The following is a 25,006-nucleotide window of genomic DNA, read 5'->3' on the forward strand; positions in this document are numbered from 1 at the left end:
CTTCTTATGTATATGCTTGATGGTATCAGCCTTGGGTTATGTTTATTGCTTTCAGTATCTGAATAGGGCTTTATGTACAGTAGATCTTCCATAAATATTTGTTAAATATATGAATGCATGATGTGAAATCTATTGATTTCCACGATTTTCTCAAATTGCCTTTTCCATATGTAGAAATGAAATAATAAAAATGCATGGATTCTAAAAGGTCAGAATAGGAAGGGATCTCTGAGATTGTGTAGTTTAGTGAGTGGTTCTCAAAATATGGTTTAGATACCCTTTCATGAGGTCCTGAAAGTCAAAACTGATTTCATAATAGTACTAAAAAATTAATTGGCTATTTCAATCCTCTTCTTATTTTCAGCTACCTATTTGTATGAAGCCAGATTTTCATCATATACTTCATCCAAGTTTATATATTGTAACAGATTGAATGCTAAGACTGATAAGAGAATCCAGCTGTCTTCTATTAAACCAGATCCTAAAGAGATTTGCAAAAATATGTAAAACAATGGATTTCTTCTCCTAATCTTTTTTCCCCTTAGAAAATAGTTTTATCTTTTATTAAAATGTATTGTTTACAACATATAATGGGTTTGGTTGTTTTCCTAATCAGCAAATAGATATTTTTAAAAATTATCACTTTTAATCTAGCATAGTTAGAATTAATAGATATAACCCATAAAGCCAAAATTTTTCTGTAATGTTCAATAATTTTTTTTAAGTATTAAAGTTCCTGAGACTAAGAAGTTTGAGAACTAATGTCTTGAGACATAGTAAATGCTTAATAAGTGTTTATTGCTTGACTGACTAGAACTTAACCTCTCTGGGCTTCATTTCCTTATCTATAAAATGAGAGATTTGAATGAGATAACCTCTGAGTATCCTTTCCAACTCTGAATCTATGAAAATAAACTTATAACCCTCCTTCAGATGAATAGTAATCATAATGTACTAGAGGATGCATAAGAAAGTGGCTCAGATGGAAAAAAAATCTCCTAAATAATTAAACAATAGCTCCACAACAAATAAATGTTTTAATGTTTTTTTTAATAGTAGCACAGAGTTCATTTTTTAAGCATCAAGTTTTTTATCTTTTTTAAAAATCAAAAACATCAAATACAGTTCTCATTTTCTGTGGAGCTATGACTAGAATTCCATCTCTGTCATAATCAAGCACAGGAGATAAGATGGTACATTTTCCAGACATGATTTTTAAACCACTAACTCATCAAGTAAGCTTCATATTCCTTTGCTACAGACAGCCCAAGGCAGAGATGTCTGGAAAGAAATATCCCTTCAGAACTTGAAGCAGACATGCAAATCAATACTGGTCCACAAGATTAGGCCTAAAGGAAATTAGGTCAACCCCAAACTATTGAAGTTATAATACAAATCAAATCTAACTACAACCCAGAGGCTTTCTAGGTCCTTCTCTTCATTCATACTAGCTCAATCTTAGGTAGAAATATCTAATATTTAGAGGTGTTCAAGAAAGAAAAGGGGGAGGACTCTAAAAAGAAAGGGAGCCCTTCAATAGTTTGGGGGAATTTAAAATAGACAAATGAGCCTTTTGGAGGACATTTGGAATGAATTTATTTTTCAGGTAAAGATTGCACTTTTATCAGTGATTCTCAAACTTTTTGGTCACAGAACCCCTTTACACTTCAAAAAGTTATTGAGGACCCTCCTCCAAAAACTTTTGTTATGTGGGTTATGATTACCAATATTTGCCATATTAGAAATGAAAACATCTTGGTATTATTATGAAAAAGATTTTGACCTCAGCAACCCTTCCTTTGATACCATTGAGATCCACTGTGCTAGGTATTGTTAAGCTTTGGATTTAAAAAAAAAAACACATATATACACACCACATAAAAATGTACATTGAAGATTATATACATATATATTACATATATATACACACACACACATTACAAACATACACACACATATAATGTACATGGAAGATGCTGTTTGTCCCTCATTCTTGAAGACCACCATGATATCAAAGAGATGATGCTATGATACATGTAGGTCAAGGCCAAGCTATTCTTTCTCCCCTGGAACCATCTGGGTGATGATTAGGATGGCCCTTGATGCAATTGGAGACCTTGACTTTTTAAAACTGAAGTCTTTAATAACAGGTCTAAAAATTGAGGTCTTCAACACATCTTGGTTTGACTCAGCCTGTTCACTGAGTAGATGGAAAATAGTTTCAAAAGGAAAATACTGTCAGGTGGGATGGGAGGAAAAATCAGAAAAGGCTTCCTCTGTCTAAGGCAGACTTTCATGTAAGTCATGTAGGAGTCCAGAAAAGCAAGGGCATTCCAGGTATTAGAGACAGTCACAGAAAAAGCAAAGGTGGAAAATGGAGTGTCGTGTTTGAGGAATAATAAGAAGATTGTTTTTTACTAAATTTACTACAATTTTTACTAAATTGTATAAGGAAGGGAAGTAAAGTTCCAAGAAAATTGGAAAGGTAGGAAGGGGCCAAGGTGTGAAAGACTTTGAATATTTGATATTGGAGGTAACAGGGAACTCAATGGAGTTGATTGAGGAGAAGGGTGAAGTGGTCAGACCTGTGCTTTAGGAAAATTAGTTTAACTGATGATTGCAGGATAAACTTGAGAGATCTGAAGCAGAGATACTGACTAGTAGGCAGTTGTTGTGTGTCCTTTGTTCTCAAGGAGAACATATAGATGGAAGATGTTGTTTAAAGATGCATGTAGATGTAAGTGCTCATTTGTCTTTGTCTTTCATTCTTGAAGACTACCAATATATCAAGTGAGTTGGATTTAGTGAGGGAGGCCTGTACAAGGTCATCAGCCTCCCTTTCTCTTCCAGAACCATCTGGATCCAGTGGCTAGATATAGATCAGAATGACTAGAGATGAATCTGAATTAAATTTAAGTGAGGTAGTCTCTTCCTCTCCCTCAGTTTCCTGGAGCTGGAGAAGGAAATGGCAAACCATCCCACTATCTTTGCCAAGAAAACCTCAAATATGGTCATGAAGGTTTGGAAACAACTTTCTAGTCCTTTCTACTTCTAAAACTATGCCCCTATGAATTAGCTATGTAAATTTGGAATTGGATTTAAAGGAGACAGTGCTATGCAAAATTGTCACCCTCATTCTATAAGGGAGGGATTTGAACTCAGATATATCAAACCTTGAGTTCTTTCTCCATTATATAATGCTACTTCCCATAGAATGTATTGGTGGAATAGGATCACTGGATTATAGAACCAGAAGTATTTGAATCCCTTCCCCTATCACTTTGTAATTTGGAAAAATCACTTCATTTCTGAAGTTCTCACTGCCTACATCTTATAGGATGTCTAAAGTATCTTTCAGCTTTGACAGCTGATATTCTATGATTCTTCACAAATCTTTAGCCCAAAGCTGATCTTAGAACCCACTGCCCCCTTAAGTAACTGGAAAGGAAAAGGGTGTTAATTTGATAGCTTTGTGTATTTCGCCATACTTTATATGGAAACAAGATCCTTCTTAGTGCCAGTTGAGTGGCGTTTCACTGAGTAATTGACTGAACCTCTACGATGTTTTCTAGAATTTTATTTTGTGCTGAAGTTCACTTGTTATCCTCAGACACAACTCATTAGGGATTAAACCTAACACTTCGACTAATTCAAGAGAGAAATATAACAGTAAGGTAGTAGACTCTAATGGAGAGAAACCCCCAGCACTGAGAGTTAAGAAATCTGAGTTCAAATACTGGCAGATTCTGAAACTTATTTGCTGGGTCTTCTTGGGCAGGTCACTTCCATTGTCCTGTTCTGAGATATTCCCTTGTTAAAAAATGGGAGAGAATTGTACTGGATGATGTAGCTAGGTATTATAAATAAAGCACTTGGGCCTAGAGTCAGGAAAATCTGAGTTCAAATCAGACTTTAAATTTTTTTTTCCTCCTTCCCTTCCTCCTTTCTTTTCTTTCCAAGACAGCATGCAAACTGATGTAGATTATACTTGTACAATCAATTTTTAACATATTTTGTATGGGTCATGTTGAGAAAGAAAAATCACACCAAAATAAACCAATAAACCAAATTCCACAACAAAAAATACAAAAGATGAAAATAGTATATTCCAATCCATATTAAGTCTCCATAATTCTTTTTCTGGATGTGAATAGCATTTTCTATCTAAAATCTATTGGAATTGTCTTGGATCATTGCAATGCTAAGAAGAGCTAAATCAATCTTAGTCAGTTATCATACAATGTTGCTGTTACTGTGTACAATATTCTCCTGATTCTGCTCACTTTACTCAATTCATGTAACTCATTCCAAGCTTTTCTAAAAATCACCCTGGTCACCATTTCTCATAGGACAATATTATTCCATTCTAAACGTTCTCTCCTATCTGTCCTGCACTGTGAGCATGTCTTTTGTTTTATGATTTGGATCTAGCTGCAGTGCCATTTCCTTGTTACATAAACACCAGAAGATGGATCCTGCCATAGCCACTGTAATTTTTTTTGCTGTTGTAGTTGTCTGCATTTGGACTTTAGTACATGCCCCTGATTGTCCCAATTCTTGAATTTTTATTACACATATTATTCTCCTCAATCTCAAACAATTTTCACTAATAGATTTCTAATTTCTTCCTTTTCCTTTCTGTTATTGCTTTTGTACACAAATGACCTCTGAGTAACTGAAAAGGAAATGGAAGAGAATTTGATGAGTCAAAAAAATATATATATTCAAGCCATAGAAACTGTAAAAAGCAAGGAATGGAAACATGGTTACTTGAAAAACTATTACTCTCCTGCACCAGACTATATAAAAGAATGGATTATTCGGCCAATGTTCTTCTATTAAGTATTTATTACATGCCATATACAGAGATGAAATCAGAACCATTTCTTCTGTCAAGTAACTTATATTCTAATGGGAAAGAACATGAACATATATCAGTACCTATAGCATGAACATATATCAGTATATACAATAATACGTGAACAGGTATTGAATGATCCAATAACACATGAACATTTATGGGTCTATATAATATCACTTGAACACTTATTAGTGTATGCGATATAACATGAACATTTGTTGGTATTATAGCTAGGTAGCATAACGGTTTGTAGTTGGTACCGTGGATAGAATGCTGGGTTTGAAGTCAGGAAGAGTTATATTTTGAATGCACATCTGTCTTTAGACACTTACTAATTGTGTGACCCTGGCAAGTCACTTAAATCTTATTTGCCTCAGTTCCTTATCTATAAAAGGAGCTAGAGAAAAAAAATTGGCAAACCACCCCAGGATCTTTGCCAGAAACCCCCTAAATAGAGTCATAAAGAGTTGGACATGACTAAATAACAAAATTTAACCCCCTTCTCCACAATATAACACAAACATATATCAGTATATAATAAAACCAGATAGAAGTTAAATTTGACAGAATAAGGCACAAAGGGGAAGAGAACAAGAATTTAATGAGTTGCTATGTAATGGACTCTATGCTAAGTGCTTTATGAATATTATACAGGAAGGTGCCAACAAAAGACCATAAGTATTTTCTTTCTTTTCTTTTCTTTTCTTTTCTTTTTTTTCTTTTTTTTTTTTTGAGTGTAATGGGAATTTATTTATTTATTTATTTTATAATAACTTTTTATTGACAGAACCCATGCCAGGGTAATTTTTTACAACATTATCCCTTGCACTCACTTCTGTTCCAATTTTTCCCCTCCCTCCCTCCACCCCCTCCCCCAGATGGCAAGCAGTCCTACATATGTTAAATAGGTTACAGTATATCCTAGATACAATATATGCGTGCAGAACCGAACAGTTCTCTTGTTGCATAGGGAGAATTGGATTCAGAAGGTATAAATAATCTGGGAAGAAAAACAAAAATGTAAACAGTTTGCATTCATTTCCCAGTGTTCTTTCTTTGGATGTAGCTGCTTCTGTTCATCATTGATCAATTGAAACTGAGTTAGGTCTCTTTGTCAAAGAAATCTACTTCCATCAGAATACATCCTCATACAGTATCGTTGTTGAAGTATATAATGATCTCCTGGTTCTGCTCATTTCACTTAGCATCAGTTCAGACCATAAGTATTTTCTAGAAACAGTGTATGACTGTGAGAGTTGGACTATAAGGAAAGCTGAGTGTCACAGAATTGTCGCTTTTGAATTGTGGTGCTAGTGAAGACTTGAGAGTCCCTTGAACAGCAAAGAGATAAAATAAGTCAATATTTGGGGAAAAAAAAAATTATTCAGGCTTTTTTCTAGAAGGTCAAATACAAAAACTGAAGTTTACATACTTGGGCCACATAACAAAAAGATAGGAATTATTGGGAAAGACCCTGATGTTGGGAAAGATTGAAGGCAAAAGGAAAAGATAATGGCAGAGGATGAAATGGATAAATGGTGTCATGGAAACAGTGAACATGAACTTGGAGAGTTTGACTGAAAGTGGAGACTAGAATAGTCTGGCAGGCTATGGAACATGGGGTCATAAAAAGTTGAACATGACTGAATGACTTAACTACAACGTAGGGTGGGGAGTTGGATAGAGAAAGGGGAACAGGAAAGGTCTAACATAAAAGGTGATACTTGAGCCAAGGTTTGAATGAACTTAGTGATTCCAGAAGATAGATATGAGGAGGTAATGTATTTTAGGCCTGGAGGGACTGCCAGTGATAAAGCATGGAATGTGTGAGGAAAAGTAGAAGGCTTTTCCTTCCTTCCCATCCCCTTCCCTTTCCCTCCCCTCCCCTTTCCATCCTCTTTTCCCTTCCTCTTCTCTCCCATTCCCCTCCCTTCCTTTTGTGTCCTCTTCCCTTCCTTCCCCTCACCTCTCCTTCCCCGCCTTCCCCCATCTTTCCCTCCCCTCTCTTCCCCTTCCCTTTCTTTCTCCTCCTCTTTTACTCCCTTTTCCCCTTTGCCCTCCTCTCTCCTCCTTTCCCCTCCCTTCTTTCCTTTCTCCTTCCCCCCTCTCCCCTCCCTTCTTTTCCCCTCCCTTCTCCTTCTCCTCTCCTTCCTACCCCTTCTTTCTTCTTCTCCTCTTCTTCCTTCCCTTCTTCTGCCCTTCTTTTCCCTTTTCCCCTCCTTTCCCCTCCCCTCCTTTCACTCCTCTCTTCTCCTTTTTTTTCTGTCTCTCCATCTCTACTCAATCCCTTTCCTGATTGCCTTGAGAATTTTGATATGTTTCATTTCTGCAATGGTTCAGCCTTCCTTAAATTACTTGGTGGCAAACCACCCCAGGATCTTTGCCAGATCTTTCACTTTATTGACGCTAAACTTAATGCATACATGCCATCAGCAGATATCATTTCACTTCAGAATTCCAGAGCTCAAATGATCTGTCCACCCCAGACTCCCTTCTAGCTGGTATCATGGCATCAATGCCCAGATTCAAAATTTCTTTTGTATAATTCTAGAATCACCTATTTTGGAAGTTGCATAATCTTTGTCCTTAATGAAAGTATGAGACCAAAAAAAGGCTGATTAAGGGAATTCAACAGTAAAAGAATACTCCTGGAAAAGAAGGTTGTCCAAACTACAATCAAGGAGACTGTCAATCAAGGAGGATGCTAGACCTTATTAAGCCAGAGCCTATGGAGATAATCAACAATCAAAAAACTGGGCAGACTTTCACTGAGGTCACAGAAATGTTTTATGCAGGGGGAGCAGTAGCTAGTGGTGAAATAATAACTTGACTCATGAAAGTCTTTCACCCCAAGACAATAGTATTTTATGGCTATGGTGTACAAGATATATCCTCTCTTTGTTCCACTATATATTCCTTGAAGCTAGCTAGAACAGAGAGTTCAATTGATGTCTGAAGTAGAAGTCATACTTGCTGCAAGGATGTTTCATATCCCTGATAAACAGTCATCTATTCTCCATTTAGGACAGTTAGAGAAGAAGAACTCATGCTCATTCTATTTTTAGATACCTCTAATTGTCAAGATTTTTCTTCTTCTTTTTAGCTGAAATTTTCCTTTCTGTAATTTTTACCCATTCCTAGAGTTGTCCTGTGGAGCCAAACAAGATAAGTCCAAACCTTCTTTTTTTCATATTCTCCTCATTTCCTTAAATATCCCAAGCTTCTTGAACCCATCCTTATATGGCTTGGATTCAAGTCCTAAGAGCTTCATCAGAGCTTCATCTCGTCAGTGTCCTTCTAGAATAACAGTGTTCAGAATCAATTATAGTACTCCAGGTCGGGGTCTAAGGAATAGAACAGGACTACAACTCTCCCTTGGTCTGGATACTAAAATTTTATTTAAGAAGTCTAATAGTGCATTAACTTTTGGGGGGCAGCTTTATCACCTTGTTAATTTGTATATGGCTTATATGGTACTTAAACTTTCTGATTTTTAAAAATGAATATTTTTTGGCTATATGTCCCCTATCCAATGCTTGTACATTTGATATTTTTAAGTCCAGTATAGGCTTTTTCCTTTAAATTTGTTCAATGTCATCTTATTAGACTCAACCCATTGGTCTAGATCATTGAGTTCTTTTTTTTTTTTTTTTTTTATCTTGATTAGTGACATGTTAGATCTTCGCAAGCTTTGTGTCATCTTTAGATTTGACAATTATCTATGGCTTCATTCAAAAGAGAAATAAAGCTTTTGAGTAACAGAGAAAAGACAGATCCATGCGGCATTATACTACAGACCTCCTTCCAAGTTGACATTGACATCATTAATCTCCACTATTTGCAACTAGAATTTCAATCTATTATATATAAACTGTCCAAAAATCATTATCACTCATCCAACACTTCTCTGACTTGTCCATGAGGTTAAATTAAAATGAGAAATGTTTTCAAATGCTTTGCTGAAATTTAAGCATGCTCTCTGTGAAGGCAACGAGATTAGTCTTATGTGACATTCTTAATGAAGCTATGTTAGCTTACAGTGATCACCACTCTCAAGAATCCTGACATTCATTTCTGGCATACTGTTTTCTCTATTCTGTGGTTCCATTCAGCTTCCATTTGAGGAGTCTTATTTTATTTTACCCTTGGTTCTATTGAGAGCACCCTATAATATAGAAAATCCCTTTTCACCTCCCACCCCAGAGACCAAGCCTAGCTCCACAGTTCTCTGAATCCCTTCATTGAATTTGTCTTTCAGTTTCTGAATAGAGATTGAATAGCTCATTTGGAATGGAGATTGGAACTAATTTAAAGGTATTCTTGGAGCATTGCTCCAGGGAAGCTCTTTCAAGGAGTGCAGACTTTTCACATATTTCATGCCAATAAAGTCTTCCTGTAATTTATTTTCAGGAGAAATGCATTGATATAAAAGGAGGAAAATTGGAGAAAGATTGGACAGGGTTGCACATCAGAACTATGAGCAGTTGGATCAGCTATTGTTAGGTTCTACTCAGAATTTAATAACAGAGAAAAGTAAAAATCAGAACGAATGGCTATTTCGATACCACTTTTTATCCACTATTGAAGCATAGCACATAGGTAGCATCATATATTGGAAAGGATACTGAACTTGGAGTAGGATTGAATCCTTACTCCCAATTGTGATTGTGGCAAATGATCTTTTTGAACCTCAGTTCCCTTCTCTGTAAATTGAGGATGTTACTATGTGTAATATTTATATCTCAAGCCTTTTGTATACATTAAATGAGAAAGTGGATGTGAATTCAATTCTGTACACATTTACCCAAGCATCTAATACAGGGAATACATAACAACCCAGTTCATGCCTTCTTGGAGTTTACAGTGTAGTTGATGGAGTGAACTCACAGACAATTGATTATAATATAAAATGTAACTCAGTCCAGAACATCAATCATTAATATTACTGAGAAAATAGAAGTCATCTGTTTGGACTTCCTTTTTCACTCTTACTTTATACCTCAAAATCCCTCTTCATTCTTTCTCTTTCTTTCTTCCTTTTCTCTAGTTTCTGATTTAAAGGGAACTCTTACTTATTATGATTGTTCCCTTCTTGTGTTCTTAATACCTACTAGGGATGCCAGTGGATTATTCTTTCTTTTTGTCTCATCTTGTAATGCCGGAGAAACTGAGGCAGGAGAGAGATTAGAGAGTTTTAATATTTTATTAATGGGAGAGTAAGATTGACTCGACAGGACTCTCGTCTCAAATTATCCAGTCAGACAAAGATAAAGATATACTGGGACCAAGGAATTCATGTTGGTCCCAGGGCTGGAGGAGTCTCCAGCCGCCATACTCCAGCCATGAATGGAGGAACCCCAACTTCTTAAATACCTTTTTGGAGACAAAGAAGAGAAAGGGAGGGAAAGTTTCTATCTGGAAGGAGAAGCCATAAAACTCTAAAAAATCGGGAAAACAGGATGTCTGAATACAAAGAAGTAAAGATATAGTGGGTTATCTTGGAATATTTAAAGGGTACAAAATAGTCAGGAATCTACTCTCTTGTTTACTTTGCTAATTTATAACCTGAGGGCGAATAATCCTTAGTTTTCAGAGGGGGATTTACAACTAAAGAGATTGAGACAGAACAGTTAAGGAAACTGAGACAAGGGAAACTCGTACAGGGAAACTGAGTCAGGACAGTTAAAGAGAACTGTGGCATAACAATCTTTAATTTCTGTATGATCCATTGGCTCCTTCCCAATTGTTCAGGTATCCCCAATCTCAAGAAAAAATTTTCCCTCTACCCTCCTGTCACACTGATATACTATTTCTCCTCTCATCATAGCTAAATCCTAAGAAGGGTATATTTAGATTCATTGCCTGCATTTTCCCACTTCACATACTCTTTTACATCTAGAATGTGTTCTCTTCTCACTTTTGCCATTTGGAAAGCCTGGCTGCCTTTAAAGCATAGCTCCAATGAAGCAAAAACTTCTAACTGCAGCCTTTTTCTGATCCCCTCGTTTGTTAATATTCTCTCCTTTTTCAAATGACTCTATAAAATCTGGTTTCAGGAATGTCCTAGATGTCTTAGTGCAGTTTTATACTTTATCAACTTTCTAAGTTTGTGTATTTATTAGTTTGAGTTGAGTGTATTTCCTCTCCTTCCCCAATAGAATATAAACTCAAAATGAAGGACGGTTTTGTCTTTGTTCTTGCATCCACAGCATAGTACCTTGTACATAGCAGGAACTTTATTAATGGCCCTAGAAAGTAGATCCTAGTATTATCCCTGTTTTCCAGATGAGGAAACCAAGGTAAGCAGGGAATAAGCAACTTGCTGAATTTGAATGTAGCTCTTTCTCTTTTCAGATTCCAGTGCTTTAGATACATTGTACCATCTAACTCATCCATATTGTGCTGAGATAGTATATAATACATAAGTTGCACAAGAATTAAATTAGTTACAAAAATGCATTTGGGGCCTCAGAGGGGAAATCTGTCATCAAGCAGGGGAATCCAAGAAGGCTTCTTGGTGGAAGTGGCAATTCAATTAATTTTTGAAGAGTAGATTTGGATTCAGTAGGTCATGATGGGAAAGTGGTACGTTTTTGAGCCTTGGGAGTAACTTGAGCATAATAAACATAAAAGTGTGAATGCATAGCCTATGTTAAGAGTGTCCAATCAGGCTGAAGCATGGAGGGGAGTAGAAATATAGGTTAGCATCAGACTGTGGAGGGCCTTGAATTGTATGTAAAATAGTTTAAATTTTCCTGGGAGAACATAGGGAAATACTGAAGACTTTTGTGTAGAGGATCAAAAACAGATAGAATGTTCTTTGGTAGTAGCCTGAATGATGGACTATAGCGGAGTAAACAACAGAGATATGAATAGTTATAAGAAAGTTATTGAAATAGTTCAGGAGAGTGATAATGATGTTGGAACAAGGCAGATGACAGTAGGAATTGAAAATGGGGCATAGCTGTGAGATATTTGAACAAGGATTGATAATAACCAATAAGTGATTGAATATGAAAGAAAAAAATCAAAGATAATTCCAGGTTTTCTTTTGTGTGAGAATGGGTTAATGCTTACCTCAAGAGAAAAATATATGAAGAAAAATATGAATTAATAAAATCTCATTCAGGAGCCTCTCTTTGCAAATGAGCAGATGGTCATATGGGTAGCAACTTAGTCCCAAGTAAGTTAAAGAGGCAGGACAGAGAGGCTGTTGGTCATAGCTGTGCAATAGATGAGTTGGCCATAAAACCTAACAAGAAAATAGAAGAATGAGTCTTGGCTTCTAGGAAGCATAGGGGACAAGAGGAATTTTACAGTTATTTGCAGAGTCTGTTGTATTTCCTTTTCTAATTGTGCTAGCAGAAAAGACAGATTGTTTTATGTCTAGAGCAGAAAATTCTTAACCTTTTTGTGTGTCATAGCTCCCTTTGACAATCAGGTGAAATTATTTATATTTATACAGAATTATTAGTTAAGGATGATTTTTACTGTGTAAAAGTGTATTGTAAAATTGTTTTCACATTGTAAAAATATTCTTAATTTGTGATATATAGATGGGTAGGTTCATGGGTCATAGATTGCAACCTCTGAAACAGAGAAATACTGACTAAATTAATGTGTAATGATGTGGAGTTGGAAAAAGTTGATTAAAAGTTATTTTTAATAGGCCAATGTCAACTTAAAATGACAAGAATTATAATTATTTTATAAGTGATAGCTAACATTTATAAAACCCTTTCAGATTAGCAAAGTACTTTACATATATCATCTCATTTTATCTTCATAATAAACCTGTCAGGTAAGAGCTTTTATTACCTTCAATTTACAGATTTGAAAACTGAGGCTTTGGGAAGTTATTTATTTGGGATCACACAACTAGTTTAAGTGTCTGAGATAGAATTTGCCTTTGACTCTGGGCTGTTTAACATTTTTGTTAATGATCCAAATAAAGTCGTGGATGGCATGAATATTAAATTTATGACATGAATCCTGGGAGAGATTAGCTGACATGTTCAATGGAAGTGTCAAAATTAAAAAAAAAATGAACAAAATCTAATAAGATTTCATTTAGAAGAGGTAAATGTAAATTCTTATACTTGACTTCTAAAAATATCTATTACTAAAGGACAAGGGAAACGTGGTTAGACCAATTTTCATGTGAAAACTTTAGTGCCTTGCAAGCTCATTTATGAGTCAGTTGTGTGGCAGCAGTGTCAACCCACTAATTCAATCTTAGGTTTCATTAAGAGAAGCACAGTGACCAGGATGAAAGGTGACAATTTTGCTGTATCTGCTCTGCTGTGATATGTCTTCAGTTCTGGGTACCTCATTTTAGGAAGGCTATTGATAATTTAGAATTTTTCTAAAGGAAAATGTCTAGGATGTTGATGGGATCCTGGAGGCAGTGTCAGAGGGAGAACCTGATTAAAGGGAAGAGAGAACTGCTGAGAGACAGCAGTTGCATGTTATTAAAGGGTCAGGGAAAACCTTAAAAATTAGAGAGTCCTAAAGCATATTTGAAGGCATATGAGGAACCAGTAGAGATGCATATGCAAGATGTATATGAAACAGAGGTCAAGGTCTTTAAGGGGATTCAGAAAGTTAAAGGTACAGGTAGGCATTAAGTCTGAGTTGTAGAGACAGCTCTGCAATGAGAGTGAAGGAGAAGAAAGTGAATGGTGATGCTGAGCAATTCTGAGAAATGGAAGAGGGGAACAGCAATTTATGCCAGGTGGTTCCAATTTCAGTGAAGGAGGCAAGGCCATCTGGTGTAAGTTAGGGATCAGGGGATGGAGCTGATGGCAAGAGAAGAAAAAAATTAGTAGGGCTGTAGGGAATAATATAAGGTGTTGGTGAGGATAGGATAAGGAAATTTTGGAGTAGCAGTAAAGATAAAAATGAGATTAAATACTATGGTTGAAACAGGCTTAGTTTCATGATTTTCTCCAGCAGCAATAAGCAAGCATGGAGTAGAAGCAGAGAAATTGAATGTGGAGAGGGTTATCCAGATAGGAGGATTCTCAGACCAGGAGCCAATCAAACGTGAAAGGGCAGGTGTTTGTGGTAATACCTATTGAGATATTAAAGTGGCACACAATGGTTAGGTAGTAAAGGCAAATGGAGTCAGAGTGATAGAAATAGAGGAGGCAATGAAGATGCTCAAATGAATTGTCATAAGGACAAGATGTAGATTTAATTTGAGTAGAAGGGACAATGGGATAGAAGTGGCTGGAGAATGAACTTTTTCTTTCCTGAATCTTGGAAATGGGGATATTATGAGAAATACTAACATCTAAGATGTGGTCATGTAGTTTTTTTGCCCGAAGCCCAGTGAAAAAGGGAGGGTTTCTGAAAGAATTTGAAGAATTGAGAAGTTGGGTTCCAGAAGGTTGTCAGTCTTACTATGGAATCATCAAATGGTAAAGCGGGAATGACCTTGAATTTAGAGCAAACAATATATGAAGCCAGAATTTATTCTTATGCAAATCTAAAGAAGGAATCTTAAGTCATAGAATATCAGAACCAAAAGGGACTTTAGAAATGGGAATGTTAGAGGTGAGCAATAACTTAGAACATGGAACATAAAACTGGAAGAACTCTTATGGATGATGACTTGTATACATAGCTAATTAGTGTCATTATTAGGATTAGAACAAAACTATCCCATTGCCCAAATGACTGCTGCCTTCATAAGGCTATGTATAAAATGCATTTCATATTAATTAAAAAAAGAATAATCCATTTATTTTCACAAGATCACCCTATTGAAGACTATCAGAATCATTGTTCTATTTTTACATTGTTAGTTCTCTATAGTAAAATGAAATATTAAGTACTTCAGTCTTAAATTTAAGGACCCTGTATTAAATAGAATTCAATTCTTTTTTTTTTACAAATGTCACTAATTCTGTTACTGCTTACCTTAATTTGCCACCTGTGAATTAGCAAGGACAAATACTTTTTTAGATCTCCTTATATTCATTGATTTGCTTTTATAGTTGATTTCATTCTTAGCTGGTAGTTTTATGTTGACTGGAAAGGCACTGTGAAAAATCACATTACTCAGTATCAGAACAGTTGTTAGAGGTCTGGCCTCAACATTAATCAGATGGGTCACTTGTACAAGAACTTCATTCCTCTGAGGCTATTATATTTTCATCTATAAAAGGTGGGATAACACCACATATTATGACTCCAAATCCTGACCGTTTATCCACTAAATGCCACTGAAAGACTTTTGTGTCATTGTACCTGTAGAACACATTATTCTATTTTTGGGTAATATTATTGGTGGTGATGGGGCTATGTTCTCCACAGACTCTCATAGGAGGTAGGAAAGAGTGCTAATCTTGGGGTAAGCAGACTTGACTTTGCTTCTGACCCAATAACTCTGTGACCATGGGCAGGGACCTTTCCCTCTCTGTCTTAGTTTCCTTATTTATAAAAATGGGTCTAAGACTTAGACTGTTACCTACCTGACAGGTTTCTTTTGAGGGCAGTGATTTATCAACATCAAAATCTTATTACCACCTAGAGCCAGGAAGATAGGATCTATTCCTTCAAATCCCTTCTGCAGGAAGACAAAAGAAGCTGTCTGCAAAGTTAGGTAGCCTACTTGCTTCTCTTTTTGTCCCCATATAACCTTTTTGGAGCACCTTCTTGAAAGACCCTCGCTCCCCAAGATTCCATCCTTATAAACTAGTACATCTTGGTTTGAGTTTTTATTCTGTGATTTATTATCAGTGTCAATGAACAAGTTCCTTTATGTCTTAGCCTCTGTTTCCTCATCTGAAAAATGAGATGTTTGGCCCAAATAATGGAGTAGCTAAGGTCCTTTACAACTCTAAATTCTAAAATCCTATGCAGAAAGGCTTTCCATTGTATGGAAGGCTTTGTAGTCAGGCATCCCACACAAAGATTCTCAGGAGTGCTCTGAAAATTTGGGGCACAACTCCTGAAAAACATCTGTTTATTGAATTTGGTCTCTGTCAAATTTGGTATAAAAACCTTGAATTGACCCCTTGATTTAATGATCTCTTTGTGTGTTGTTTGTGTGTGTGTGTGTATGTGTGTGTATGTATGTACACTGTCCTCTCTCTTGCAGTGTGCTGTTTCGTAGTCCATAAGAGATGCCATGAATTTGTCACCTTCTCCTGCCCGGGTGCTGATAAGGGCCCAGCCTCTGATGTAAGTAACTGGACTTGCTAATCTCTCATTATGCTCATTAGGGACCATCAATGAGAAGAAGAGTTTCTTTGGAAAAAAATAGAGCAAGCCTCTCTACTGTGCTGCACAGTGAGAGGGCCATTGTGTAAGCATGAGCCCCAAAATTGATGGTTCACTTTGGTGTTGGATTAAAAGGCTTCCTTTCTTTTTCCAGTTTATTTTGATGTGTATTAGACAGTATGACAGTAGAGAGACAGCTGATCTTGGAGACAGGAAGACCTTGGTCTTCTTGTTCATCTGGTATACTGGATATCTGGTTTAGATTAAGTGACTTAATCTGTTAATCCTTCAGACAACTCTCTGGAGTGTAACTTTTCAGAGTAGTTGTGATCTGCTTTGTAGGTGGAATTTCCTTATACTGATGAAATATGGGACTGGACACCCTATTGGATACCAGTACTCTAGGTTGTGGTTACAAAAATGTGATAAGCCTTTTAAAGAACTTGCAACCTGAGTGGAGAATAAAGCACAATTAACTATATGGTAGAATATGTTGAGTGAATAGGAGAGATCAGGAAAGCAGGGATTATTCCCAGCTCGGGGTTTGGGGAAGACTTCATAGAAGAAGTGTCACCTGAGGAAGTCCTTGAAAAGAAGAGACAGTTGGGAAATGTGGGCAGCATCTATTCTTGGCATAGGGGACAATGTGTGCAATTGAGCAGAGGGAGAGAGGGAAAGATTGAGATCTGAAACTGGGAAGTACAAAGTATATGAAAGGAAGCAGCAGGAAGGAAGGCTGAAAGCAGTAGTTTAATTGGGTTGTCAAGGGGCTTTGAATGCCAGGTTAAGGAATTTGTGTCTTTTGCCACAAGCAATCAGATTTTATTTTTTTAATAATAGCTTTTTATTTTCAAAATATATGCAAAGATAATTTTCAACATTCATCCTTAAAAAACCTGGTGTTCTAAATTTTTCTCCCTCCCTTCCCCTCACTCCTTCCCCTTTCTCCCTTCCTTCTCTTTCCCCCCTATCACCCCTCTCCTCCTCCCCTCCTTCCCCTCCTCCTCTCCCTTTAACTCCTCCCTCCACCCCTTTCCCCTAGACAGCAAGTAATTCAATATATTACTGTTATTGTTAAACATGTACAATTCTACTATACCTATTTCCACATTTATTATGTTGCACAAGAAAAATCAGACTAAAAAGGGAGAAAAATGGGAAAGAAAAAAAAAAGCAAGAAACACAAAAATGGTGAAAATACTATGTTGTAGTCCATATTTAGTTCCCTCAGTCCTCTTTCTAGAGGAAGGTGGCTCTCTCCTTCACAAGTCTATTGGAATTGCCTTGAATTACTTCATTGTTGAAAAGAACTATATCCATCACATAATGCTGTTGCCATTTACAATGATCTCCTGGTTCTGCTCATTTACTTAGCATCAGTTCACGTAAGTCTCTCCAGGTCTCTCTGAAATCATCCTGCTGGTCATTTCTTACAGAACAGTAATATTCCATAACATTCATGTACTATATAACTTGTTCAGACATTCTGCAGCTGATGGGCATCCACTCAGTTTCCATTTCCTTGCCACTATGAAAAGGGCTGCCACAAACATTTTAAGCAATCAGGTTTTGAATGGAGAAGTGCAGGTTCACAAACTTGAAGACTTTTGAGCAAAGATGTGACTTGTTCAGAATTGTAGATTAGGAAGATTACTTTTACCGTAAGCATCAAATGGATGAGCCTGGGGGTAGAGGGCACAGGGAGGCAGGAGGTCCAGGTAGAAGGCTATTTCAGTAATGTAAAGGGAAGGTGATGAGGGCTTGAACAGATGGTATCAATTTTAAAGGGAGGTATTTTGGTCTAAGTAGCTGCTGCAACTGATTTGCGTTGTGAAAATAAGTGAATTAACTTGTTTGAATCCAGCTGAATTCTACCAGTTTGAAGTATTTATTTGACGGGCCTAGAACAGAAGTAGCTGTGATGGGTACTTCACACTCCCTGTAGCTCTTTATCAGGGAGCATATAGAGTTTTATTGTCACAGCTATCATCTAAATTGCTCAGGGAGCTGGGGGAGGAAAGATATTTTCACTTATTTATTTTTTATCTTGACAGTAGTTCACAGTTTAATTCAACAACATTTATCTAAAAACACTGTCTATTTGCAATGCCCTGTACTAGGTTTATTATTTACAAAACTTTCCCCCCCAAAGTCCTATAATGTTATGGGGTGTCGCATTTTTATCCCCATCTTACAAATGCCCCTAGAAATGGAAATATGATTTAGGTCCACATATCTAATTAATGGCAAAGTTGGAAGTAGAATTCAGATTTCACTTCCCAGTCTAGTCAATGGTATGCTGATAAATATTTAACAACTGACTCTTTGGGAGGAAGATAGAAGCCACTGGACATACTTTTTAAGTTTAATTTCCATTGTTTATATTTTCTTCATCACTTTAAGTCTAGACAATTAACAAAAAAACAAATCAAACCTTTGAGTCAGTAAGTCTCTCATGTATAAAATGAGACTGACTTATATTCTGCTAACTGCTCTTTTCTGATTCTGTAATAACTTACATTTATATAGCATGATCAGGGTTATCCTTCCTCAGTGATTAATCCTCTTGGAACTTGATGGTGCTGTTGGGGATAGAGCATAGAGTCAGGTAAACCATGAAGTCAAATGCTCTATTAGTTACTTATAAGCTGTAGAACCCTAGGTAAAGTAATTTACTTTTCTCAGTCTCAGTTTTTTCATCTACAAAGTGGGGATAATAATACTTAGTCACAATAGGATTTTTTTTGGGGGGTAGTAATTGGGCTTAAGTGACTTGCCTAGGGTCATATAGCTGTAATCATCTGAAGTTGAATTTGAAGTCAGCTCTCATACCAGTGCTGGTATTCTACTGTGTCACCTAGATGCTCTCCATGTTGTTTTGAAGAATAAATAAGAATCCATGTAAAGCCCTTTGCAAGTCTTAAAATGTGAATGCTGCTTATTATTAATCAAACATATATTAAGTACTTACTGTATGCTAAGCCCTATGCTAAGCAATGGAGATACAAAGAAAGCAAAAAACAGTCCCTGATTTCAAGAAGTTTATGATATAATAGGGAAGATGGTTTCTTCTTATTATTGAATTCTCTTCTTTCACTGTTATTCTGTTAACTTGTCCTGTTACTCCTTCTAGTAGATTGTGTGCTTTTTGAGATTAGGACTTTGTTTTTTAATGTTTGTTTTAATCTTTCTATATGTCCTCAACCTTGAGGTGCTTGGTACAAAACTGATACTTAATAAATGCTTATTGACTGACTCATTGATGATCATTTGGAACATATAGCTACCTCAGGATGCCAGAAGAGAATAAGGTACAAGCTGTCCCAGAGCCTTCCTTCACTTAAGGTTTTACACACCTGTGCCTACTAGATAATTTACTTTTCCAGTATGACTCTTCATTGGCCAATTGGAAATTGGCAATTGCCTGGCAAGATTTTGGGTATTCCACCCACATTCCAATGAAGACACTTGTTCACTAACTTCCTCTTTCCCCCGACTAAGGGAAAGACAAGGAAATACAAACAGATGTAGTGTTCCCATCACCTCGAAAATAGAATATAACGCCATTCAAAAAGTACATCGAGCCAAGCCCATCTGTCAGAGAAGGTAAAGGAGTTATTATCCCCATTTTATAGATGAGGAAGAAAAGCCTCGAGAGCTGAGGTTCCATATCTTAGAAATACAGATAAAACACATTCAGGTAACAGACATCCAGCGATGCTGAATCAGCCCTCCTGGCTCTGCACATTGCCTCATACAAAATGGCTAGCTTGAAAGGCCTCATTTCTCTTTTCAAAGGTGAGACATTTCTTCTTTATCTTTGTATCAGTAGTGTTAGGCCTATTATTCATGACCTAGTACAGGAAGACTTTTTTTCCAGTGCCTTTTACAAATTGGAAAATTAAGCTTTGATGAAGGCTTCCTGTGGAAATGACCTACTCTTTTTCTGTTCCTTAAGAAACATTTATTTCCCTTTCATACAGGCACTGTAATTTAGATAGCCCATTTCCTTCCTTTTATTCAGTCATTTAACAATTATTTTATTAAGTAGCTCCTATGTATAATGCACCTGAATAGACACTGGGCAAAATGAAAAGGTAAATAAGAAATGTCATCCTTCCCCTTGTGGAGGTTATATTTGTAGTATAATACCTAAAACATAGTAGGTATTTAAGAAATGTTTTTGAATGATTGATTATAGTTTGGTTTCATATATCAGACACATGGCTTAATATTCATTTTATCAATTTATATCATTTATATATAATTTACCCTAATAGGTGCTAGGAGAGAGTGGTCCTTGGCCCTAGTCCAGTTTACTGAACTCAGCAGATACTTAATAAATGGTCATTGGTGAATTGATTACAGGCTATTAGGTGAAATTAGAAAAGTTTGCAGTTCCCTGAATTAATGATATAGCATTTATTCAATGCTTACTATGTACCAGGCTTATGTTAAGCTTTGAGGTTTATAATACAAACAAATAAGACAGTTTCTGCTTTCAAGTTCCTTCCATTCTAATAGGGGCAGACTACATATAAAGTGAAACCAAGAGGGGAACTGGGGGTACCAGCTGGGGCATTTTATGGAAATGAGGTAGCTAGTTGGCTCACTGAATAGAGGGCGTAGAGTCAGGTACCTTTGAGTTCAAAACTTGCCTCAGACACTAGCTGTGTGACCTTTCACAAGTCTTTTAGACTTTCTAAGTCTCAGTTTCTTCATCTGTAAAATGGGGAAAAGAATGGCATCTATCTTATGGGATTGCTGTGAGGATTCATATAGGATAAAGCTCTTGGCAAACTTTGTTGTTCTCTATAACTGCTCGCTGTCATCACCACCAGCATCGTTATTCTCAGTGACTAGAAGTGGAAGCTTCACTCTGGCAAAAATAAGGGCAATTATTAATTTACTCAGAGCCCAGTGCCCCAGAGACTAAGTTGAAGGTTTCTATTGAAAGAGAACGAGTAGTATGAGGAAAACAGCTCAAGTGCCGGTGGATTACTGTGGAAATGACCAGATAAATAGTTGTAAAATTAGAATATAGTGGGCACATAAGGAGAATACAGAATGCTATAAGGTCAGATGAAAGTGAGAATAATTCCATCTTGGGAAGGGAATCAGCAAAGGGTCCAAAAAAAGTTAGTATTTTAACTGAGCTAGAATGCCAGGAGGCAGAAATGGAAAGTGGGTAGTGTTTCCACACAGGAAGGAGAAAGTGGACAAAGGAAGGCAACAATATAATAAGATGTCTGATATGGCCATAACATAGACCCAGGACTTCTTAAACTTTTTCTATTAGTGACACCTTTTTTTGCCTGAGAAAATTTCATGACCCTGGGTATATAAATATATGGATGTGCTTGTTTACTTTTATAATAATAAATAATGATAAAGAATTGTATTGTGGTGGAATATTTGATACTTTTTAAACTGTTGGCATTTTTTGTGGAACCCCCCTTCAATTATACCACACCATATGGGACTGTGAACCACTCTTTAAGAAACTGGGGGATAGACTATGTGGGAAGGGAGAAGCATGAGATAAAGTAAGTAGGAGTAGTTTGAGGACTGGGAAATGTAATTTTCATTCCTAGCAATGTCATTAATGTGAAGAATGACCTTGAGATTTTTAGTCATCTGATTTTATGTTGAAAAAGTCCTGGAATTTGGTCTCTAGGGATAATGGGGGCAGAGAAGGCAGAAGGAACTAGGAATTTTCTCTGAAATAAGGAATCTTGGAGAACTTCCCCATGGCCCCAGAAATATGCAACTATTCCAGTATGGCCCAGGCACTTAAAATGCTCTAGCAGGAAGGGACCAATAACTCTGAGTAAAGAATGTCAATGTTCCAATGATTATTAGAATTTGCAACAGGATAGTAGAACCTAGAACTCAGATTGTTTGAGATGAAAGAGATCTTGATATTGATAAGAGGTTATGTTATAGAGCACTGTAAGGTTTATATGATATTTTATTGGAATTATTTCATTTGCACTTCCCAATAACTTTTTGATATAAGCAGTAGAAAGATAACTATTCCCATTTTATAGCTAAGAAAACTGAGGCCGAGAGGGGAAAATTAACTTGATCAAGGTTATACGACTAATATGCAGTAGAGCTAATGTTTTGTCTTGGATTTGGTTCTCTAAGTTCAATACTCTTTTCATTTTTCCACATTTACCTCAGGACAGAGATGATTAGGTCTGGAAGGAGCTTTTGAGATCATCTTAGTTTAGCAATATAGAAATGTGCTATGTGAATTTCTCTGCACAATTCTGTCCATCCCATCTTGCTGTGTTTTTTTTTTTTTTTTTTTTACCATGGTAACCAGATAATTTCAGGGATTGATCAAAAATGTGGGGGTAGGGAAGCATAAAGAACAAAAAATAAAAAGAGAGAAAAAAAATTGGATTTTCAGAAATAATTATCTGTTGACACAAAACAACATTAAAAATAGATATGGTGGGTAGACAAAAGGCTAAAGTTGAGATAAATGTTGTTAAATATATATTTGATGATTAGCTAGAGTATAAAATGAGAAGCTGAATGGCAGGTGGCCTCAAGTTGAGAGTCTCATGGGGACATGATCATGAGTTGGCTTGTGGGGAAGCTTTCTAAGCCATTCTTGATGAAGTGGTGAACTTGGCTCTGGGGAGCCCGCCTCCAGCCCCCTTCCTACACCTACTCTCTGGCTTTAGCTGTGTTCTTTCCTTAGATAATAGAGTTTCCTTTAACTCTCTAAGGAAGGAACCCTCACAGCCTGCATTTGGAAAGACTTTTCAAGCATAGTAGTTTTGTCACCAGTCCAGAGCCTCTCTGGAAGTTGTTTTCTGTTGTTTCATTATGGAGTTGGGTGAGCCAGAGTTATGGAAGGTAAGCACAAATTGTGACCAGTCCTGCCAAATATTTTGAATATGGTTCTAGCAATCTGAAGATTAGCCTAGCTCATCACTCAAATGATGGCTACCAAATTATGGATTTTCTTCTTTTTAAAATAATATTTTATTTTATTTTTTCCAAATATATGCAACAATCATTTTCAACATTCATCTTTGCAAAACCTTGCATTCCAATTTTTTCTCCCTCTTTCTCTCTAAGACAGCAAGCAATTCAATATAGGTTAAACATATCCAATTCTTCTGAACCTATTTCCATATTCATCATGCTGAGCAAGAAAAAAAACAGATCAAAAAGGGAAAAATGAGATTTTCTTTTTTGAGGGGTAGTGGAAGTGCATATGAACAAAAGAATGAAAGGATGGTAAACTTTATCTGTCGGAGGGTTTACTTGCCTGTAATCAATCATGGATTTGTGAAGTAAGTGTTCAAATAGAGATTGATCAGACATATTCTGGGAACATTATAGAAGGGATTGGATTTGATAACCTGTTAAATCCCTTTCAACTGTTGTTCTTATTGAGTTATTTTAGTCACGTCCTGCTTTCCATGATCCTATTTGGAGTTTTCTTAGTAGAGACACTAGAGAGTACTTTGCCATTTCATTCTCCAATTCATTTTGCACATGTAGAAACTGAAGCAAACAGGGTTAAGTGATTTGCCCAGGATCACATAGCTAGTGAGTGGCAGGCCAGATTTAAACTCAGATCTTGCTGACTCCAAGGCCACTAGTCTGTGCACTGTGCAGCTGCTCTTAACTCTTAGATGTCACAATTAACTCTTAAGATTCCATACTTCTATTGTCTTTGAAAATGAGACTATTCTTGTTCAATTGTGCCAGAAGCAATCATTGAATTTTAGTATTGAAAAGAATGAAAATTGAATTTTAGTATTGGAGGTCATCTGTCCTAAGTCCTTTTCATTAGAAATAAGGGAAATGATTTCTAGAGGGAGTAGTGAACTTGGACACGGTCACCTAGTTGATGAGTGTCAGTCTTTAGATCCAGGCCTCTGTCTCCAGATTCAGTGCTTTTTCCACCATACCCCATCACTGCTTTCAATACTGCATCATGTTCAAAACCTTTACCGTGAACATCAAAGCCTTGTTCACAATAGGAAGAATGAATCCTGTCCAGTTTTCTAATCACTATCAAGCAGTCTAATGAATTTGGGTAAGATTAAGCAGCTGTCAAGTTTTCATTTCATTTACATACCCTGAGGGAAGTGTGAAGGCCCCCCTATCTGCTATCTGTGGGAGAGTGTTATTGGCAGGAAGAATCCTTAGGACTTTTTGGAGACTCTAGGTAGGGATGTAAAAGTTGAGGGCCAATTCTTCTACCTGATAATCTCCTTATTGCTAGACTTTTTGTAATGTCACCAAGTCAGGTGCTAGATAAGGAACTTATTCATTTGTTTATTTTGGGGTAGGGAAGTGTGGTAAGAGGAATAAATAGGAAGAAAGGACAATCTTTGAATGTTTTGTTTCAAGAAACTGAGTGGATGCCCATCAGTTGGAGAATGGCTGAATAAATTATGATATGTGAATGTTATGGAATATTATTGTTCTGTAAGAAATGACTAACAGAATGATCTCAGAGAGACCTGAAGAGACTTAATCAGAGAGACTGATGCTAAGTGAAATGAACAGAACCAGGAGATCATTATACACAGCAACAAGAAGACTATATGATGATCAACTCCTATGGATGTAGCTCTCTTCAGTAATGAGATGATTCAAACTAGTTCCAGTTGTTGAGTGATGAAGAAAGCCATATACACCCAGAGAAAGGACCGTGGGGGCTGAGTGTAGAACACAACATAGCATTTTCACTCTTTCTGTTGATGTTTGCTTGCATTTTGTTTTTTTTTTCTCAGGTTTTTTCTTTTTCTTTTTTGATCCAATTTTTCTTGTGCAGCAAGAAAACTGTATAAATATGTATATATGTATTGGATTTAACATATTTTTACATATTTAACATGTATTGGACTACATGACACCTAGGGGATAGGGTGGGGAAAT

General features: G+C 36.5%; 1 protein-coding gene across 4 annotated transcripts in view; it reads left to right on the forward strand.

Annotated features, from left to right (window-relative positions):
- PRKCB (protein kinase C beta) overlaps positions 1-25,006 on the forward strand; it is a 650,080-nt gene that overhangs the window by 207,449 nt on the left and 417,625 nt on the right. For all 4 annotated transcript variants that reach the window (XM_051967368.1, XM_051967358.1, XM_051967376.1 and 1 more), the window contains exon 3: positions 15,969-16,051. In XM_051967368.1, coding sequence (XP_051823328.1) covers positions 15,969-16,051 — 83 coding nt within the window. The remainder of the gene's footprint in view (positions 1-15,968; positions 16,052-25,006) is intronic.

This window comes from Antechinus flavipes, chromosome 1, assembly GCF_016432865.1.
Source record: "Antechinus flavipes isolate AdamAnt ecotype Samford, QLD, Australia chromosome 1, AdamAnt_v2, whole genome shotgun sequence".
NCBI classification, from domain to species: domain Eukaryota; kingdom Metazoa; phylum Chordata; class Mammalia; order Dasyuromorphia; family Dasyuridae; genus Antechinus; species Antechinus flavipes.